The sequence below is a fragment of the Saccopteryx bilineata genome, chromosome 11 (assembly GCF_036850765.1).
Source record: "Saccopteryx bilineata isolate mSacBil1 chromosome 11, mSacBil1_pri_phased_curated, whole genome shotgun sequence".
Classification (NCBI taxonomy): domain Eukaryota; kingdom Metazoa; phylum Chordata; class Mammalia; order Chiroptera; family Emballonuridae; genus Saccopteryx; species Saccopteryx bilineata.
Window position 1 is genome coordinate 14,239,054 of NC_089500.1, and position 14,306 is coordinate 14,253,359.

The 14,306-nt window shown below is 44.9% G+C and overlaps 1 protein-coding gene across 1 annotated transcript in view; it reads left to right on the forward strand.

The window, feature by feature from the left end:
• Window positions 1-5,506, forward strand: part of FECH (ferrochelatase) — a 30,061-nt gene extending 24,555 nt beyond the window's left edge. Inside the window, exons 8-11 of the mRNA XM_066246749.1 lie at window positions 732-839; window positions 1,267-1,431; window positions 3,990-4,049; window positions 4,547-5,506. Of these exons, the coding sequence (XP_066102846.1) occupies window positions 732-839; window positions 1,267-1,431; window positions 3,990-4,049; window positions 4,547-4,681 (468 nt within the window). The 3' untranslated portion in view covers window positions 4,682-5,506. The remainder of the gene's footprint in view (window positions 1-731; window positions 840-1,266; window positions 1,432-3,989; window positions 4,050-4,546) is intronic.
• The last annotated feature ends 8,800 nt before the right edge of the window (window positions 5,507-14,306 follow it).

Below are 14,306 nucleotides of genomic sequence, written 5' to 3' on the forward strand. Positions count from 1 at the left end.
AGGTAGTGAGAACCATGGGAAGAAATGCAGCATGGTAGGGGGCTTTCAGAGTCAGTACGCAGATAAATGTTAAAGCAGCAAAGATACAATTTCTAGTGAACATTTTCAAGGTATGAGCAAGCTGTTCTGTGAAAAGTGTTTCTCAGATGTTCCCCACACACAGCGCTCGTCGCAGTCCACTGTGGTGGGAAGAGTGGGTCGAGAGGAGGAATTAGAAGGCACAGGTCATCCGCTTGAGGACCTGGGATCTGAACCCCCATGCTGCTTCTTCATCTCTCGTTCCTCTAGCCTTTACCCCTCTGTGTTCCTGGACCCCATAAACTCAGTTGTATACACTGTCCATGCAATGCTCTCAATTCCTGTTGTGAAATCAGCCACTCAGGGGACTGCCAAGTAGATGTCCCGTCCTGTGTTGATTCTTTCTGCCCAGCTTTCCTATGTCATTCCCTATTTCGGATGGGGGCACAGAGAGACCTATCATTCATTGTTAGACATTGTCAGTCTCCCACGCACCATGTGGAATACAGAATTTGACATAGTCTTAGGGACCTCTGAGATGATTGACTTTTGGCCAATGAAGAAATGGACCCAAGGAAGTTGGCGATTGAGCTCAGCTCATGTCGACATTGGGCGGACTCTGGTCCAGGGCTCACACCATCCACTGCGTGGTCCGCGGCTCTCAGAACCCTTCCCAGGGATGGTGACTGAACTCCCATGTGTCTCTGCTGCAGGTGGTCAACAGAGGGGACCCCTATCCTCAGGAGGTGGGTGCCACTGTCCAGAAAGTCATGGAGAAGCTGGGTTACTCCAACCCCTACCGACTGGTTTGGCAGTCCAAGGTAGGTGGCTTCCACACGTTTGTAGGTCATCGGCTGTTTTGAAGACATCTGTTGTATAAATGATGAGGTTTGGCTCTTCCCTAGAGGCAGACTATTGTGTAACCTGACTGCCCACCATGGGCAGAAAGAACTCTGCAAGCAAGGCAGACAGGGGAAATCCAGTGGCTAGCGGGGCGCTGCTAACTTCATATAGTATTTCTAGTTGTAAAGATAGTAATTGTTGTTTACAGTCTGCCAACTTGTAGAAGGATTGAAGCTTTAATGTGGAAATGCCCAAACCTGTCAATATTAAAGTGGGCGTTCAGTGTGGCCCTGGCTCTTGGTGGCAGCGCATGTGCCCACGGCAGGGGCGTGCCGGCACAGTGGGAGGGGCGTGCCGGCACAGTGGCAGGGGCAGACTGTGTGCGCTCACTCCCCTTCCTCCCAGGTTGGCCCGATGCCCTGGCTGGGTCCTCAGACAGACGAGACCATCAGAGGGCTGAGCGAGAGAGGCTGGAAGAACATCCTTCTGGTCCCGATCGCGTTCACCAGCGATCACATAGAAACCCTGTACGAGCTGGACATCGAGTACTCCCAAGTGCTGGCCAATGAGGTGAGTGCTGCCATCAGCCTGCCACACCCACTGTGGTGTGTGCTGAGGGGAGACTTCCTCTGTCGTGATCCGATTGTCTTGTTCAGAAGTGTTGTTCGGTATGTATATTTGCGTGCACTGTGTCATCCTGTCTGTATAATACTTAATCTGAGTGTTAAATCGGACACATCACATCAGCTCCATGTCAGCGGGGGGGGAAGCACTGTGTGCCTTGCTGACCCCGGGCGACTCACGGTGGCAACATCAGTGTTTCGTCTGAGTAGTGCACTGCTTCAAAGGCCTAAAAGGTACTTCTCTTTAGGAAAAAATAATTGTACTTCTCACCAATCTGGAGTAAAAAATTGTATTGTTCTCTGAGTCCTTTTCTTCACTTAATAGCGACCTTCGAGTTTCCAAGGTGTATAGGAGTCATTGTCATTTCGGGAAAGCGTGTGGGGTGACACCAATGCTGAGTGTGCTGTGATTTTCTTGACCTCCGTCTTTATGTACTTAATTAGCTGTTTGATTTAGCCTGATTATTGATATAACAAATACCATCCTTAATGTCTTGTAATGCAAGATGGATGTGAATTGTCACTCAGAGTGGAGAAAAACTATTGTTCACTCATCTCATGGCTTCTGAGGGTCGGCCCGAAACCTCAGTTCTATTTATGGCATTGTTTCTGTGGGAATTGTGGCAGCGTGGGGACCCAGAAAACCCATTCCCCCTCACCTTCTGCCAGAACGCCTGCCTCTGGCCATCCAGGTGTGATTGGTGGGGGCCTGGCCTAGAGGGCGTCCTCACCCTCTCTGGGCTGAGTGACAGGGGCAGGGCAGGGGCGAGCGGGGGTGGAGGGCAGCTCCAGCCAGCACCCCCCCCACCCTGCAGGTTTTGTTTTTGTGTACGTGCTGGGCATCAGTCAAGCGCTGATAAAGTTGGAGGGTGTCTAAATTACTGGTCCAGAGTTCTGATAAAGGCTTCATGGGAAAGTTGTAATTGGCTAAAACAAGGTTGCAGGGTTGTCTGTGGATTTCATTTAATGATACCTTCTGTATCCCACCATGAACAAGGCTAACTGTGAGCTTGTTAAAAGGACGTAAGTACAAATTTAGTTCATACCGGAGTGTTTGGAAAACATGTTTTGGTTTGTGTTGAATGATAATTCACATTTATTCATATTACTAAACTATGGTCATTCCTTAGTAATTCATGGATTATTAGTGACTAATGCATTAGTTTATAGAGAGAATAAAGCAAATCATCTAACTATAATTTATTGTATTTTGATGGGAGAATAGACTGTGTTTAAATCAAGTAACTTTCTTTAAAAAATAGTTTGAATGTTTCCTCAACTAGAAAACCTTCAGTTTTGGGGTAATAAAAATAGTACAGACTAGTACGTTCATATTTTGATATAATTAAGACCCCTTTCTCCTCTAAATGTGTGTGTATTTTAATTAAAATGGTATTCTTCTACACGTTTAACAAAAATGGTATTTTATTTATACTGTTTTGTAACCTTTTTTTCCCCTAAAATATATTATGGATCTAAATCAATAGATATCATTAGATCTATGTAATTACTTTTCACCAATTCTTAATTGGTATACATTAAAGATGTTTATAATTTTTTACTGTCCTACACAGCTCTGTAATAAACATCATTTCCTTTTTTATTTTTCCCGTCATTCTCTGAGCATAAATTCCTAGAGGTGGAATTGAAGTGCTGACATAGTTTCCTGGATGGCCCTACAGAAATGGGCCCCTTACTTCTCCCGGCAGCAGTGCTGGGGACCACTCTGTGCCCGCACTGGGCGCTTGCTGCTCCTGACTCCGCCAGGCAGCTTGAGGCTGCGGACCCTTTTAAGAGCTGAGTGTTGGCTGAGTCCTCAGCATTCTCCTCGTGTAGTCTTCTGGCCTCCGGGCTCACTCACATGATGAAGTGTCTGAAAGACCGTCAGTTTCTAGGACAGGGGAGAGATCCCGAGCACCTGAGCAAACCCTGGTTTCTCACTTACATGGAGAGGAGAGTGGGGATGGGAGTGAAACAATCCCCAGATTTTTATTTTACATTTTGTGAATGTAAGAATGTATTTAAAATCGCACCTCTGAACTGGATCCAGTGTAGGTTAGTTATACATTGAATTAATTTACCTCTTTTGATACTTGGAATCAAAACAGGTCTAAAGATTTACTTACAGCAACATTCTGCTTAGGTAGAGTCTATAAAAGGGTGCATTACAAAGGTACAATACAAAAAAGAATGGCAAGCAGATTAAAATTAGTTGGGGATTCAACAAATACAACCTCAAAAATGGTTTGGAAACAGAGTCCCTTTGGGAAGGCCACGGGGGAGGGGAGGAATAGGAACCCAAGAGCTGCTCTGTGGTAACAGAGGTGAACATCAGCAGATGGTGCGGTCCGTGCATATTTTTCATTGCTGAGCAGTCTGGGAACTCTTTTGAAGTAAGGCTGAATTGTGTGCATGCGTGTGTGTTTTGTAGCAGTCAGCTGCTTTAAAAAAAAAAGGAAAATAAAATGTGTATGTGTTTTTCCTCCCTTTTCTCATTTGATTCAGTGTGGAGTGGAAAACATCAGAAGAGCAGAATCTCTTAATGGAAATCCATTGTTCTCTAAGGTATCTGCAGCATTACAGCATTTTAGTAGAACATATTGGAGAGCAATCCTCTGAGAAACTCGCGTGGAATATTGGTTTTCTCACATATTAGAACATTTTGAGTTCCAATTAATTACAAAAATAAAATCGAATTCCTTATCCTCTCAGTCTGTCTTCCTTTAGAGAGCCCAATGTTCTGATCTCTCCCCACCGATCACTAGATCTGATTTACAATCTGCCTTTCACAGACCAACGAGGTTGAGCAGGTGGGGCGAGCGGCTTTCATTCTCCAAAGTCCCGATTTTCACTCTTCTCTAAGCTGAGGATGCTTGGGAAAGAAAGACACTTTCGAATTTGGTTCAAAGGATTCATAATTGAGATGGAAAGAAACGCCACACCATAGTGATTGTCAGGACAGATGGGAGGAGGAAGTATACGGGGTGGGGGGTGGTGGTTAGAGGGGGAGGTGGGCAGACTTTTTGTTTGATGCATCTTTACCTCTTGTGGTTGCCTCCCAGGCCCTGGCTGATTTGGTGCACTCACACATCCAGTCCAACGAGCTCTGCTCCAAGCAGTTGACTCTGAGCTGTCCGCTCTGTGTAAATCCCGTCTGCAGGGAGACTAAATCCTTCTTCACCAACCAGCAGCTGTGACACTGCTAGAGGACCCCGCGGGATTAGGCAAATGCCAACCTCCGGACCCCGCAGTGTGGAGGACGCGTATCCCGAGATCCAGGAAGGAAGCTGCATCAGTACACGCGCAGCATTTGGGCATGATGTGTGGTTTCTTGAGGAACACACTCTGAAATCCTCATTGTGGGTCTTCTATTTTTATATGCCAATATAGTAAGCATTTATTGTCTCTCTTTGGGTGAATTTACTCTTTTGGAATGGCCACTAAGCTATTACAAGATGAGTTTTAAAAATCTCTCTTACAAAACGCACACATTTTAGATACAGACTTGGCTCTGTTGCCCCCACACCCTCCTGCAAAGGGATGGAAGTCCCCCGTATGGGCTGTCAGGGTGACTGAGATCTGTTTATAAGTCTTGTGCATAGAGTTGTTGTTTGTTAAGTGAACGTAGTTAAGTAAATGCAATATAATTTGAAAACAAAATGTTACCTAATCTGCCCTAGGCCCAATGGTTACAGAATGCTGGGAGGTGGCGTGGATGCCCAAAGTGGCTGCTTTTGTCGGTGCTGTGACCATTGATAGTCATTTTGGTATTCGTGTGTGAACCCCACTTTCCGCACCATAAAACCAAACCAAGTACAGATTCTGAAAGTGCCCTGAGATTCCCCAGGCACACGAGGCCAGTAAACGCGAAGAAACCCAGCATCTGTCACGTGTGCCTGGATGGGGACGTGTGAGCCACGGGGAATGGGCTCCCCTGCTTCCTGTCTCCAAGGACAGCTATGCAGAAAGGCTGGTGAAGATATTCGTGCTCAAAGCTCCTCCCAGGACCCCGTGAGCCCACCCCTCAAGCTTCATCTTCATCTGCATCTGGGTTGAATATTTCCTTTCTGCACATTTGTTTGAGGAACTATTTTATAACGTCAATTGTGTTTTGTAACCTTGAATTGTTTCTTGATTTATAAGTTTTTTATTACAAAAATTTTATAACATGATAGCAAATTTGAAGATAGAGAAAAGAAAAATAACCACTCTAATGCAACCATCAGCCATCATATTTGTCTTTCCTTGTCATTCCTTTCCTGGGGATATTTTTAAGGCCATTGTAACCTTGAATTTCACTGAAAAGTTCTAAAAATGTAGAAATAATGTAGGATCAGAGTCTGATCTTCTATACTTAGATTTTAATGGATTAAAAAAAAATCTCTGATGGATCCATGATGAATTTGTAATGATTACTTTGTCTTCCCTCATAGCCCTAAAACTTTGTTCTTCAAAAGAGCATTTCTTTGATTTTTTTAAAATTCTGTTCATAACATGGAAGTATTGGAGGAGTCATAGATCTTCTATATTCCGGATTTACTATATTAATAAATATGACAATATTAAGGTTTGAAGCAGTTTGATTAATGCTTCTGTTAAATCAAAACTAATCCAGCCTGACCAGGTGGTGGCGCAGTGGATAGAGCGTCAGACTAGGATGCCAAGGACCCAGGTTTGAGACCCCAAGGTCGCCAGCTTGAGTGCAGGCTCATCTGGTTTGAGCAAAAAAGCTCACCAGCTTGGACCCAAGGTCACTGGCTTGAGCAAGGGGTCACTCAGTCTGCTGAAGGCCCGTGGTCAAGGCACATATGAGAAAGCAATCAATGAACAACTAAGGTGTCGCAATGCGCAATGAAAAACTAATGATTGATGTTTCTCATCACTCCATTCCTGTCTGTCTGTCCCTGTCTATCCCTCTCTTTGACTCTCTCTCTGTCTCTGTAAAAACAAAAAAAAAAGAAACACAAACTAATCTAAAAATTATTGAATAGCAATTTACTTTGTAATGCAAGAAAAGAAACATGCTGTCCACTTTATTTATGTATTTTTAAATGGACTTTATTGGGGTCACACTGGTTAACAAAATTATACAGGTTTCAGGTGCACAGTTCTACAACACATCTCTGTACTCTGTATTGTGTGTTCACATCCCACATCAAGTCTCCCTCCATGCTGTCTACTTTAGTTAATAGTTTGCCCACACTGATAAGGGCTCTGAAATTTGAGTATCATCTATATAATTTTTCAAGTTAATTTTGTTATTCATAGGTTGTGTTTCCAGAGAAAGGTACAAGGCATAGAAAGTTCTTTAGAATCTTCCTCATCTGTTTCCATCAGCTTTTTGGGGATTAGGTTCAAGGCAGACTTTGAGCTTCTGTCCCACATGAGTTGAATTCTCTGGGTTAGTGGCATGGTGCTGAACAGATTATACTTGCGGTCCTTCTCCCTCCTTTGGGGAAAAGGGCCTACCTCACTGGGACTGCTTGCGAGTGGAATACATACTATTACGGAGATGGTGCAGAAAACTCCAATTCCAGAGCTCTTGCCAGGATGTCTGAAGCCCTCCTTTGCTAAGGAAGCATCCAGAGTCACAGTGAGCTGTCTGGAGCAATATCCTTGATTCTGAGTGAGGACCAGGCCGGCCTTTGTAGGGAGCGGTTAAGGGAGTTTATTGGGATACTGCCCGTGGCACTTGTTCTAAGAAGCATTACCTTGGACTTAGTAACCAAAGATGGGTAGGGGTCACACGCAAGGGTAGCATTTGGTAGGACGATATCAGCAACTGCGTCTTTTAGAACTAATAGGCTTTGAGAATTATTATCCTGTGAACTTTGAAACCGATGCTTGCCCTGGTCGTTGGCGAGGCGTTGTTGGCAGTTTCAGGCTTGCCCTTAGGCACAGACCTGGCTTGAACTGATGAGAGCCCACTTGTACGGTAAAGTCCCAGGAGCTTGGGTGATGGGGCGGCTCAGCTCCCTGGGCAACAGAAGGTACAAGTCCCCATATGTGCAGCACAGAAGGAATGAACTGCAGAATTTGCATTCTGGAGCTCCTTACCTTCTTAAGATGAAAAGAAATTCTTGCATGTAAAGAAAATTTGCTTCATGTCAGCAGAAATGACACTTGTTAGAATGCCCTTTTAAACGTGGATCAGTGACGTGTTGGTGACCGAGTAGTAAAAATCCATGACTTTCCCTTGGAGTTCACATCCTCACTCAGGTAATCCCATGTCCAGAATGTAACTTTCCTCCAGGATTTCGTTAAATCTTTCCTTCTGGCTGAAATTATTTAGGCAATAATGGCGATGTAGGTATGAAGAGAAAGTGGATTTTCTGTCCCAAGTTGCCCAAACTAAGCCTATCAGAAGGTACATTATATTAACAACCTTAAATTTATGTCATTTACATGTTTCGCTGCTCTTTAAAAGTATATGTATTTTTTCTTCTTGGGGGAAAATATACTGATTTGGTGGTATTAATCTCAGAGTGAAGTTGCTGCATTTTTTTCCCCCTCAGCTAATCTATTCTCATTGAGTGGGCATTTAATTCAAGAAACCTTGACTTACGGTATGCAGGAGTGTGTGCTTAACCTGATGCCATTGTGTTTATCCAAATTTAAACATGTCATTACACTAGTGAGCCCACACCACGGAGTAGGGGCAGCAAGAAGACCTGCACCCTCCCGAGTGTGGGTAAGCACAAGGGTCTGCGTCTTCGGAGTTCTGTGTCCCTCATCCATCTGGGCTGGGTGTGAGGGATGGCAGGGGGCCCTCTAGCTGTAGCTGAATGGAGAGCTGATGACCACAAGAGAAAGCTGACGTCTGTGTGCATGTGTGCACGTGCACGCACGGGTGTGTTAGCCCGGAGCCTCTGACAGCATCTTCAGGACCACGTCTCCGAGCTCTTAACCTAGCGGGCAAGACACCCTCTGGCAGAATCCTGATGGTGGCGTTAGGAACAGGCTTCCCAGCATCCGGTGGGAGTGAAAAACCCATTGAGGGGTCACAAGCTAGGAAAGAAAAATTCTGCGCTGACACTAAAATCAGTGCCCTCCATTAAAACCATTCAGCTTCTTAGTCTAACTAGCAATATGGCCAGTCCTCAGAGGAGGCTGAAAGCTAACCGTTTCTTTCATGAGTTATAAAATTAAAAACATTTCATCAAGGTCATGCCCCAGAAGGGCTTTGTAAATGTCATTCCAAGGACTGTTGTTCTTACTGCCCAATAATTGAGATTTTTCTTTTTGTAAGAAGCCCCTTCAGTAACTTCTTCGATCCAAGTGGCCTTTTTGAGACACTAAAATTTCGTTTTATAGCAATGCATCATGAGGGTTCAGAGAACATACATCAAATGGATTCAAATCTGAATATCAGATGGCCCAGGAAAGCTGAATTCTGCTTGAGTGATTGCCAGTTAAAATATCCCATCATGTAATCAGCATATTGAAGTTTCATGTCTCATTTTTCATCAAATAGTGGCACTAGAGAACTTCTCTCTTTCTCTCTTTCTCTCTCTCTCTCCCTTTCTCTTTTTCTTTCTTTTTTTACTAGATTTCTTCAAGCAAGCCAGTTGTGTGCTATGGCTCTGATATGATTTTTGCCTTAGACATTGTGCTTCTTTTAAAAAGTGCACCACTTATTTCGGAAAGTATCAAGTGTGCCAAGCTCCACTGTGGCACCGAGTCGGGTGATGGGTCCCAGCGGTGCTCGAGAAATAAGTTGCTGCTGCTGGTATTTGCCGAATAGCACTGATGCAGGGAGCAATAGTGCATGGTACCCTTTGTGGGGCCGCTGTCCCTTGTGGGAGATGAGTCTTAGCTGCTCCCTGGGAAGGGGGAGCCTTCTGGGGAACACATTCATAGTATTGTAGGGGCTCAGGAGAGGAAGAAATGCGTTTACTTTTGATGTGGGAATCCGATTAAGCCTTTCCACAGGGAAGAGGAAGTGAAAAACAAATGCGCCCCCTGATCATCGGTTTCTTACAATAAATATATTTTGATAGTACCAGCTTAGTTGCTTTCAGCTGGAATCATTAGCTTCTATTTTTAGTATAGCAACTCCTGGCTTAACTAGTCCACAGTAAGCCATTAAGATGGATGCTGGAATTCAAAAACATTTTTGGAAAAAACCCGGGGTTGAGCCTCTGTTATGAGCCCTTGGGCAGGAATTGGGTCCTGTTTCTGGGTGTTTGATGGCTGTCACTCAGATGTTCCAGGCGTGTGGTCTTACTGGCAGCTTCGGAAATGAGATCACACCAGCCAACCTTTCTTCTTCCTGTCCACCCTGTGGGTCAAAGGTTTACTTTCCCCAGATGCTAAGAAATAACAGATTTTACTCTCAGAATTCATAAAGTGTTCTGCACTTTCATCTTTTCCATATTTAAAGAGTTATGTATATAGGGGACCCAGTGGCTGGCTGCACAAGGATACCAGCAGGGGTGAGCTGGCTCATGAGAGCTGATTGTTCAAGGTTCAGATTGTTAGACACAACAATCATTCAAAATTCTATAACTTGCAATTAAATTTTATTAAAAACAAAGGTAATAGATACTCAAACTTCACCACTTCCCAATTATTTTACTATATTTCATTGTCTTTACAATGTTTTATATTTTATTATCTCTGCTCTAGAGGTTATCTATGTTATTGTCCCTATATGGTGGAAACAATATTTAATGATCAGCTACTGTAACCCTTTCCAACTTTGTTTAGTAACATCATACTGATGGCTTGAAATTGGCTGCCGTAGGACTAGTCACACTGGAAATCAGTGGATACCAAAGATAAGGACTTGATTGTTTTGTTGATTCTCTGGACTTAAGAAAGTAATGGAGAAAAAATGTTAATAATGGAAATTGAGAATTGTGTCTATAGCTATTACATTATGAATTGCACAAAAACTCGAGGAAATATTCTTCAATCATTTGAAAAGTATTATCCATTTACCCAGGTGAAGTTTCCACATACAAAGACATTATTTCACATTTGCATTATGTTAATGCATTACTCATTAATGTCAACGTTCATGTCAGGACTATATGGTTGATCAGTTGCAACCATCGATTGGCTACAAATACAAGAACTTGGTGAAAATCAACAATACATTCTCTGAGAATCAGCTGCCTGGATGGGATTTCTAGTAAAGAGTGTCGTGTGTTTTATTATTGTTTGTGAATTGCGTTTTCTACCTCTTCTATGCAGGTAACGTTTATAGCAAACATGGGCTCACACATACATGCTCAGGAGTTTTTTGTCAGAGAACTGGTTGTGACCACTCCCCAGCACACTGTTGCCTAAGAGGGAGCCTTGCTGGGGTGATGGGGAGACGCACGTACTGTTCTCCAGTCTCACTGCAGGGAGAGGTAGCTCTCTCTCTAGGTCAGTGGTTCTCAACCTTTCTAATGCCGTGACCCCGCAATACAGTTCCTCAGGTTGCGGTGACCCCAAACCAAAAAATAATTTTGGTGGCTACTTCATAACTGTAATTTTGCTACAGTTATGATTCGGAATGTAAATACCTGATATGCATTATGTATTCTCATTGCTACAAATCAAACAAAATTTAAACATAGTGATTAATCACAAAAACGATATTTAATTATATATTGAGAAATATTTATTACTAATGGACCTCCTTACCTAGTGTATTGAAGCTACCATTCCGTAAATAGCTGCTTAACTAATGGATCTGTTTTTTCCAGATTAGTGGCAAGTTTTCTATATAGAACAGTGTGAACTACGTCATAGGATACACTGCAGTTTCTGCACAGCATGGTATCTTTCAGGGCTCTTTCACACTATACGGCAGCGGTTTCTGCGGTGGAATCCACATCTCATTTACTTCAATGGGAGACCCGTGGATTCTACAGAAGAGAGATCCCCTGTACGGCAGAAGTGCAGTTCTGACACATTTCTTCCTCTCCTATTCAAGTCAATGGGAGGCCGCAGCAGATTCCGCTCAAATATAGAGCATGCTGCTTAATTTTTTCCACGCTAGAACTTTTCCTAGAGCAGAAAAATTCCAAAGGTGGAATCCGCCACCCCCAATAGACTGAAAGAGGCCTCACACTGAGCAATCTGCTGTGCGGATTCTGCAGTGTAAAAGATCTGCCTCCTATAGAAGTCTATGGGGGGTGGCAGATTCCACCTTTGGAATTTTTCTGCTCTAGGAAAAGTTCTAGCGTGGAAAAAATTAAGCAGCATGCTCTATATTTGAGCGGAATCTGCTGCGGCCTCCCATTGACTTGAATAGGAGAGGAAGAAATGTGTCAGAAACTGTCATTTCTCTGCCTCTTATTGAAATCAAAAGGAGGCTGCGGCGGATTGTGTGGTAACCCGAGATTCTCGGGAGCTCTCTTCCACAAAATCCGCCGCACTCCCAATGAAATCAATAGGTGGATTCAATGCTGAAACCGCTGATTTCAGCAGTTTCCTCATTCAGAATATGGGAAAGTAGTGGGAGATATGGGAGATAATTATACATTGGGGAACAGTGTGAACTACATCTTATAGTGGTCTCTTATAGTATAAGACCGATGTAGTTCACACTGTGTAAATGTATGGTGCTTTGTGTAAGTGTAAGCTGCTTTGTGTACTGTGCAATGATTACACACAAAGCACCTTACACTTACACAGTATTGTGTGTATGGTGTGAGTACTGTTTTTACATTATTAACCTTTTTTACACCAGCAGGCCGTCTCGCAGGCTCTCTTGGCTCTCTGCCTCTTGCCTCTCCTTCTCCTAGGCTTCTGTCCTCCGGGGCTTGTTGCACCCGCCCACTGATGACGTCAGCAAGCGCCGGACACACGTAATGCGCTGCTATGGACTGTGGAGCGTTCCCCTGCTTCCCCCGCCCCTTAGGCCCCAGACGGATGATGCAATCACGTCTGCGCATGACCGCAGGCATTCAGTTTGGAATGCACGTCCATAACTGCGTGTGTTCCACCTGAATAGCGCTGTGGAGATGGTAGTGTGGCTTCTCAGCGGCTAAAGCCATTGGAAATATGTATTTTCTGATGGCTTTAGGCGACCCCTGTGTTTTGGTCGTTCAACTCCCACCAGAGTCGCGACCCACAGGTTGAGAACCGCTGATTTGCAGCGGAGGACTACCCCACGATGACTAGATATTTCAGTCTTTTTAGTACGATTTCAATTGTCCCCAACAAAATCCCACGGCCCTGCTGGACTGACAACATCCCTGAGAAGAACTCTTGGATGGCAGAGGTCTCAAGAGTGGTGTTGTCTCTCACTGCTTGCCTCACTCGGCCAGAGAATTGTCACAATGAAAACCACATGCGCCAGTTCAGGGGCCATGACTCATCCCTCTGAAGATCGGCGCTGGTTCTCTGAGCACCTGCTCTTGCTCCACAGGGGTGGTTTCATCACATCTATTTTTCTTATGGGCCATACCATATGACACCTTGACAGCCAGAAAGAATGAGGTCGCGCACTACGCTCAGAGCTGACCCCCAGCATGCCGTCCGTTGTCCTCGCCGAACCCGAGCAACCCTCTCAGCCCATGGTCGTCACTGCTGGTCCCACGGTTCCTATTTTTCCTGCAGCAAAGCAGTAGAGACACCTCCTCCATGCAGCCACATGCCTGCTCAGACCTACCCATGCCCAGCTGAGCTCTGCCGCGGCTCCATGCTTCTGCGCAGCTTCTTCCTTTCGTTTCCTGGCCCATGTTATCCTTTGCCTCAATCCTTTGATCCTCGGGAACTTAGGATATCTTCAGGGTTTTATGCCGATCCCTTCCATATCCCTCTAAGGCAGGGGTCTCAAACTCAGCACGTGGGCCGCAGAGCAAGATCACAGCCCTTCGGCGGGCCGCACTAGGTCTACAAAAGGCAACTGTTATGCAACACTTTTCTCACTGCAGTTGAAAACAAAAAAAAAAAATCAGTACAACAAGCACAATCGTACATGCAGTTTACTCAGTGTCACAAAACAACCAGAAACTGTAGTTCGCATCACAACTGCTGTTAACTAAGCTAATATCTAGCTAGGATGCTAGAGAAATGAAAAATACAAGTAGGCCCCTAGGCTTACTTAATTTTATCCAAAATATTTTGAACTTCGTGGATTAGTCTGCGGGCCGCACAAAATTGTTCGGCGGGCCGCGAGTTTGAGACCCCTGCTCTAAGGCCAAGTACCAGCAGGGATAGCTGACAGGAATGGTTAGCCCTGCCTTTCCTGCCTGATCTCCGCCTGTCCCTTCCCGCATGTGATTGTAGCTGAGCAACACAAGGTAGCATTTCGACGGTATGTGGCAGCTTGGTTACAGTCACTCCTCAAAAAAACTGAAATGGGTTCCCCGGGAGGAAGGCTGTGGGCCGCCCAGGGCTTCTGCCTGTTTATTTCTGCCCACGTGGGCTGAACTAACTCCTGATAAGTTTCGCATCCAGCCGAGTGGTCCTCAAGTGCAGAGCGAGCAGAGGTGGTTCACCTCAGTGGAGGTGGCCCAAGGGCTGGGACCCAGAGCAGGCACACCAGCGCCACCCCCAGGGACTCCGCGGGGAGGCGCAGGGCCCAGGCCGTGCAGGTATCCAACGTCCACACGGCACCTACTGGGCAGGCAGGATGCTCCTGTTCTAGTCATCGTCTAGGCCCATCCGGCATAGAAAGAAAAGCACTGGATGGTCTTCCTTTGACTCTGAAGAAGACGCAGCAAGGAGGGGGAAGAGAAGGCAAACCATCAAAGTTTGTAAATATTGAAACAGTTGTTTTCAAACAACACCCACCTCCTGCTTTAGTCTATGCAGGCCTAATCCTGTTTAAAGCAAAGGTCAGGGCAGGTTGACCCTCATTTCAATCTATGGATTTCT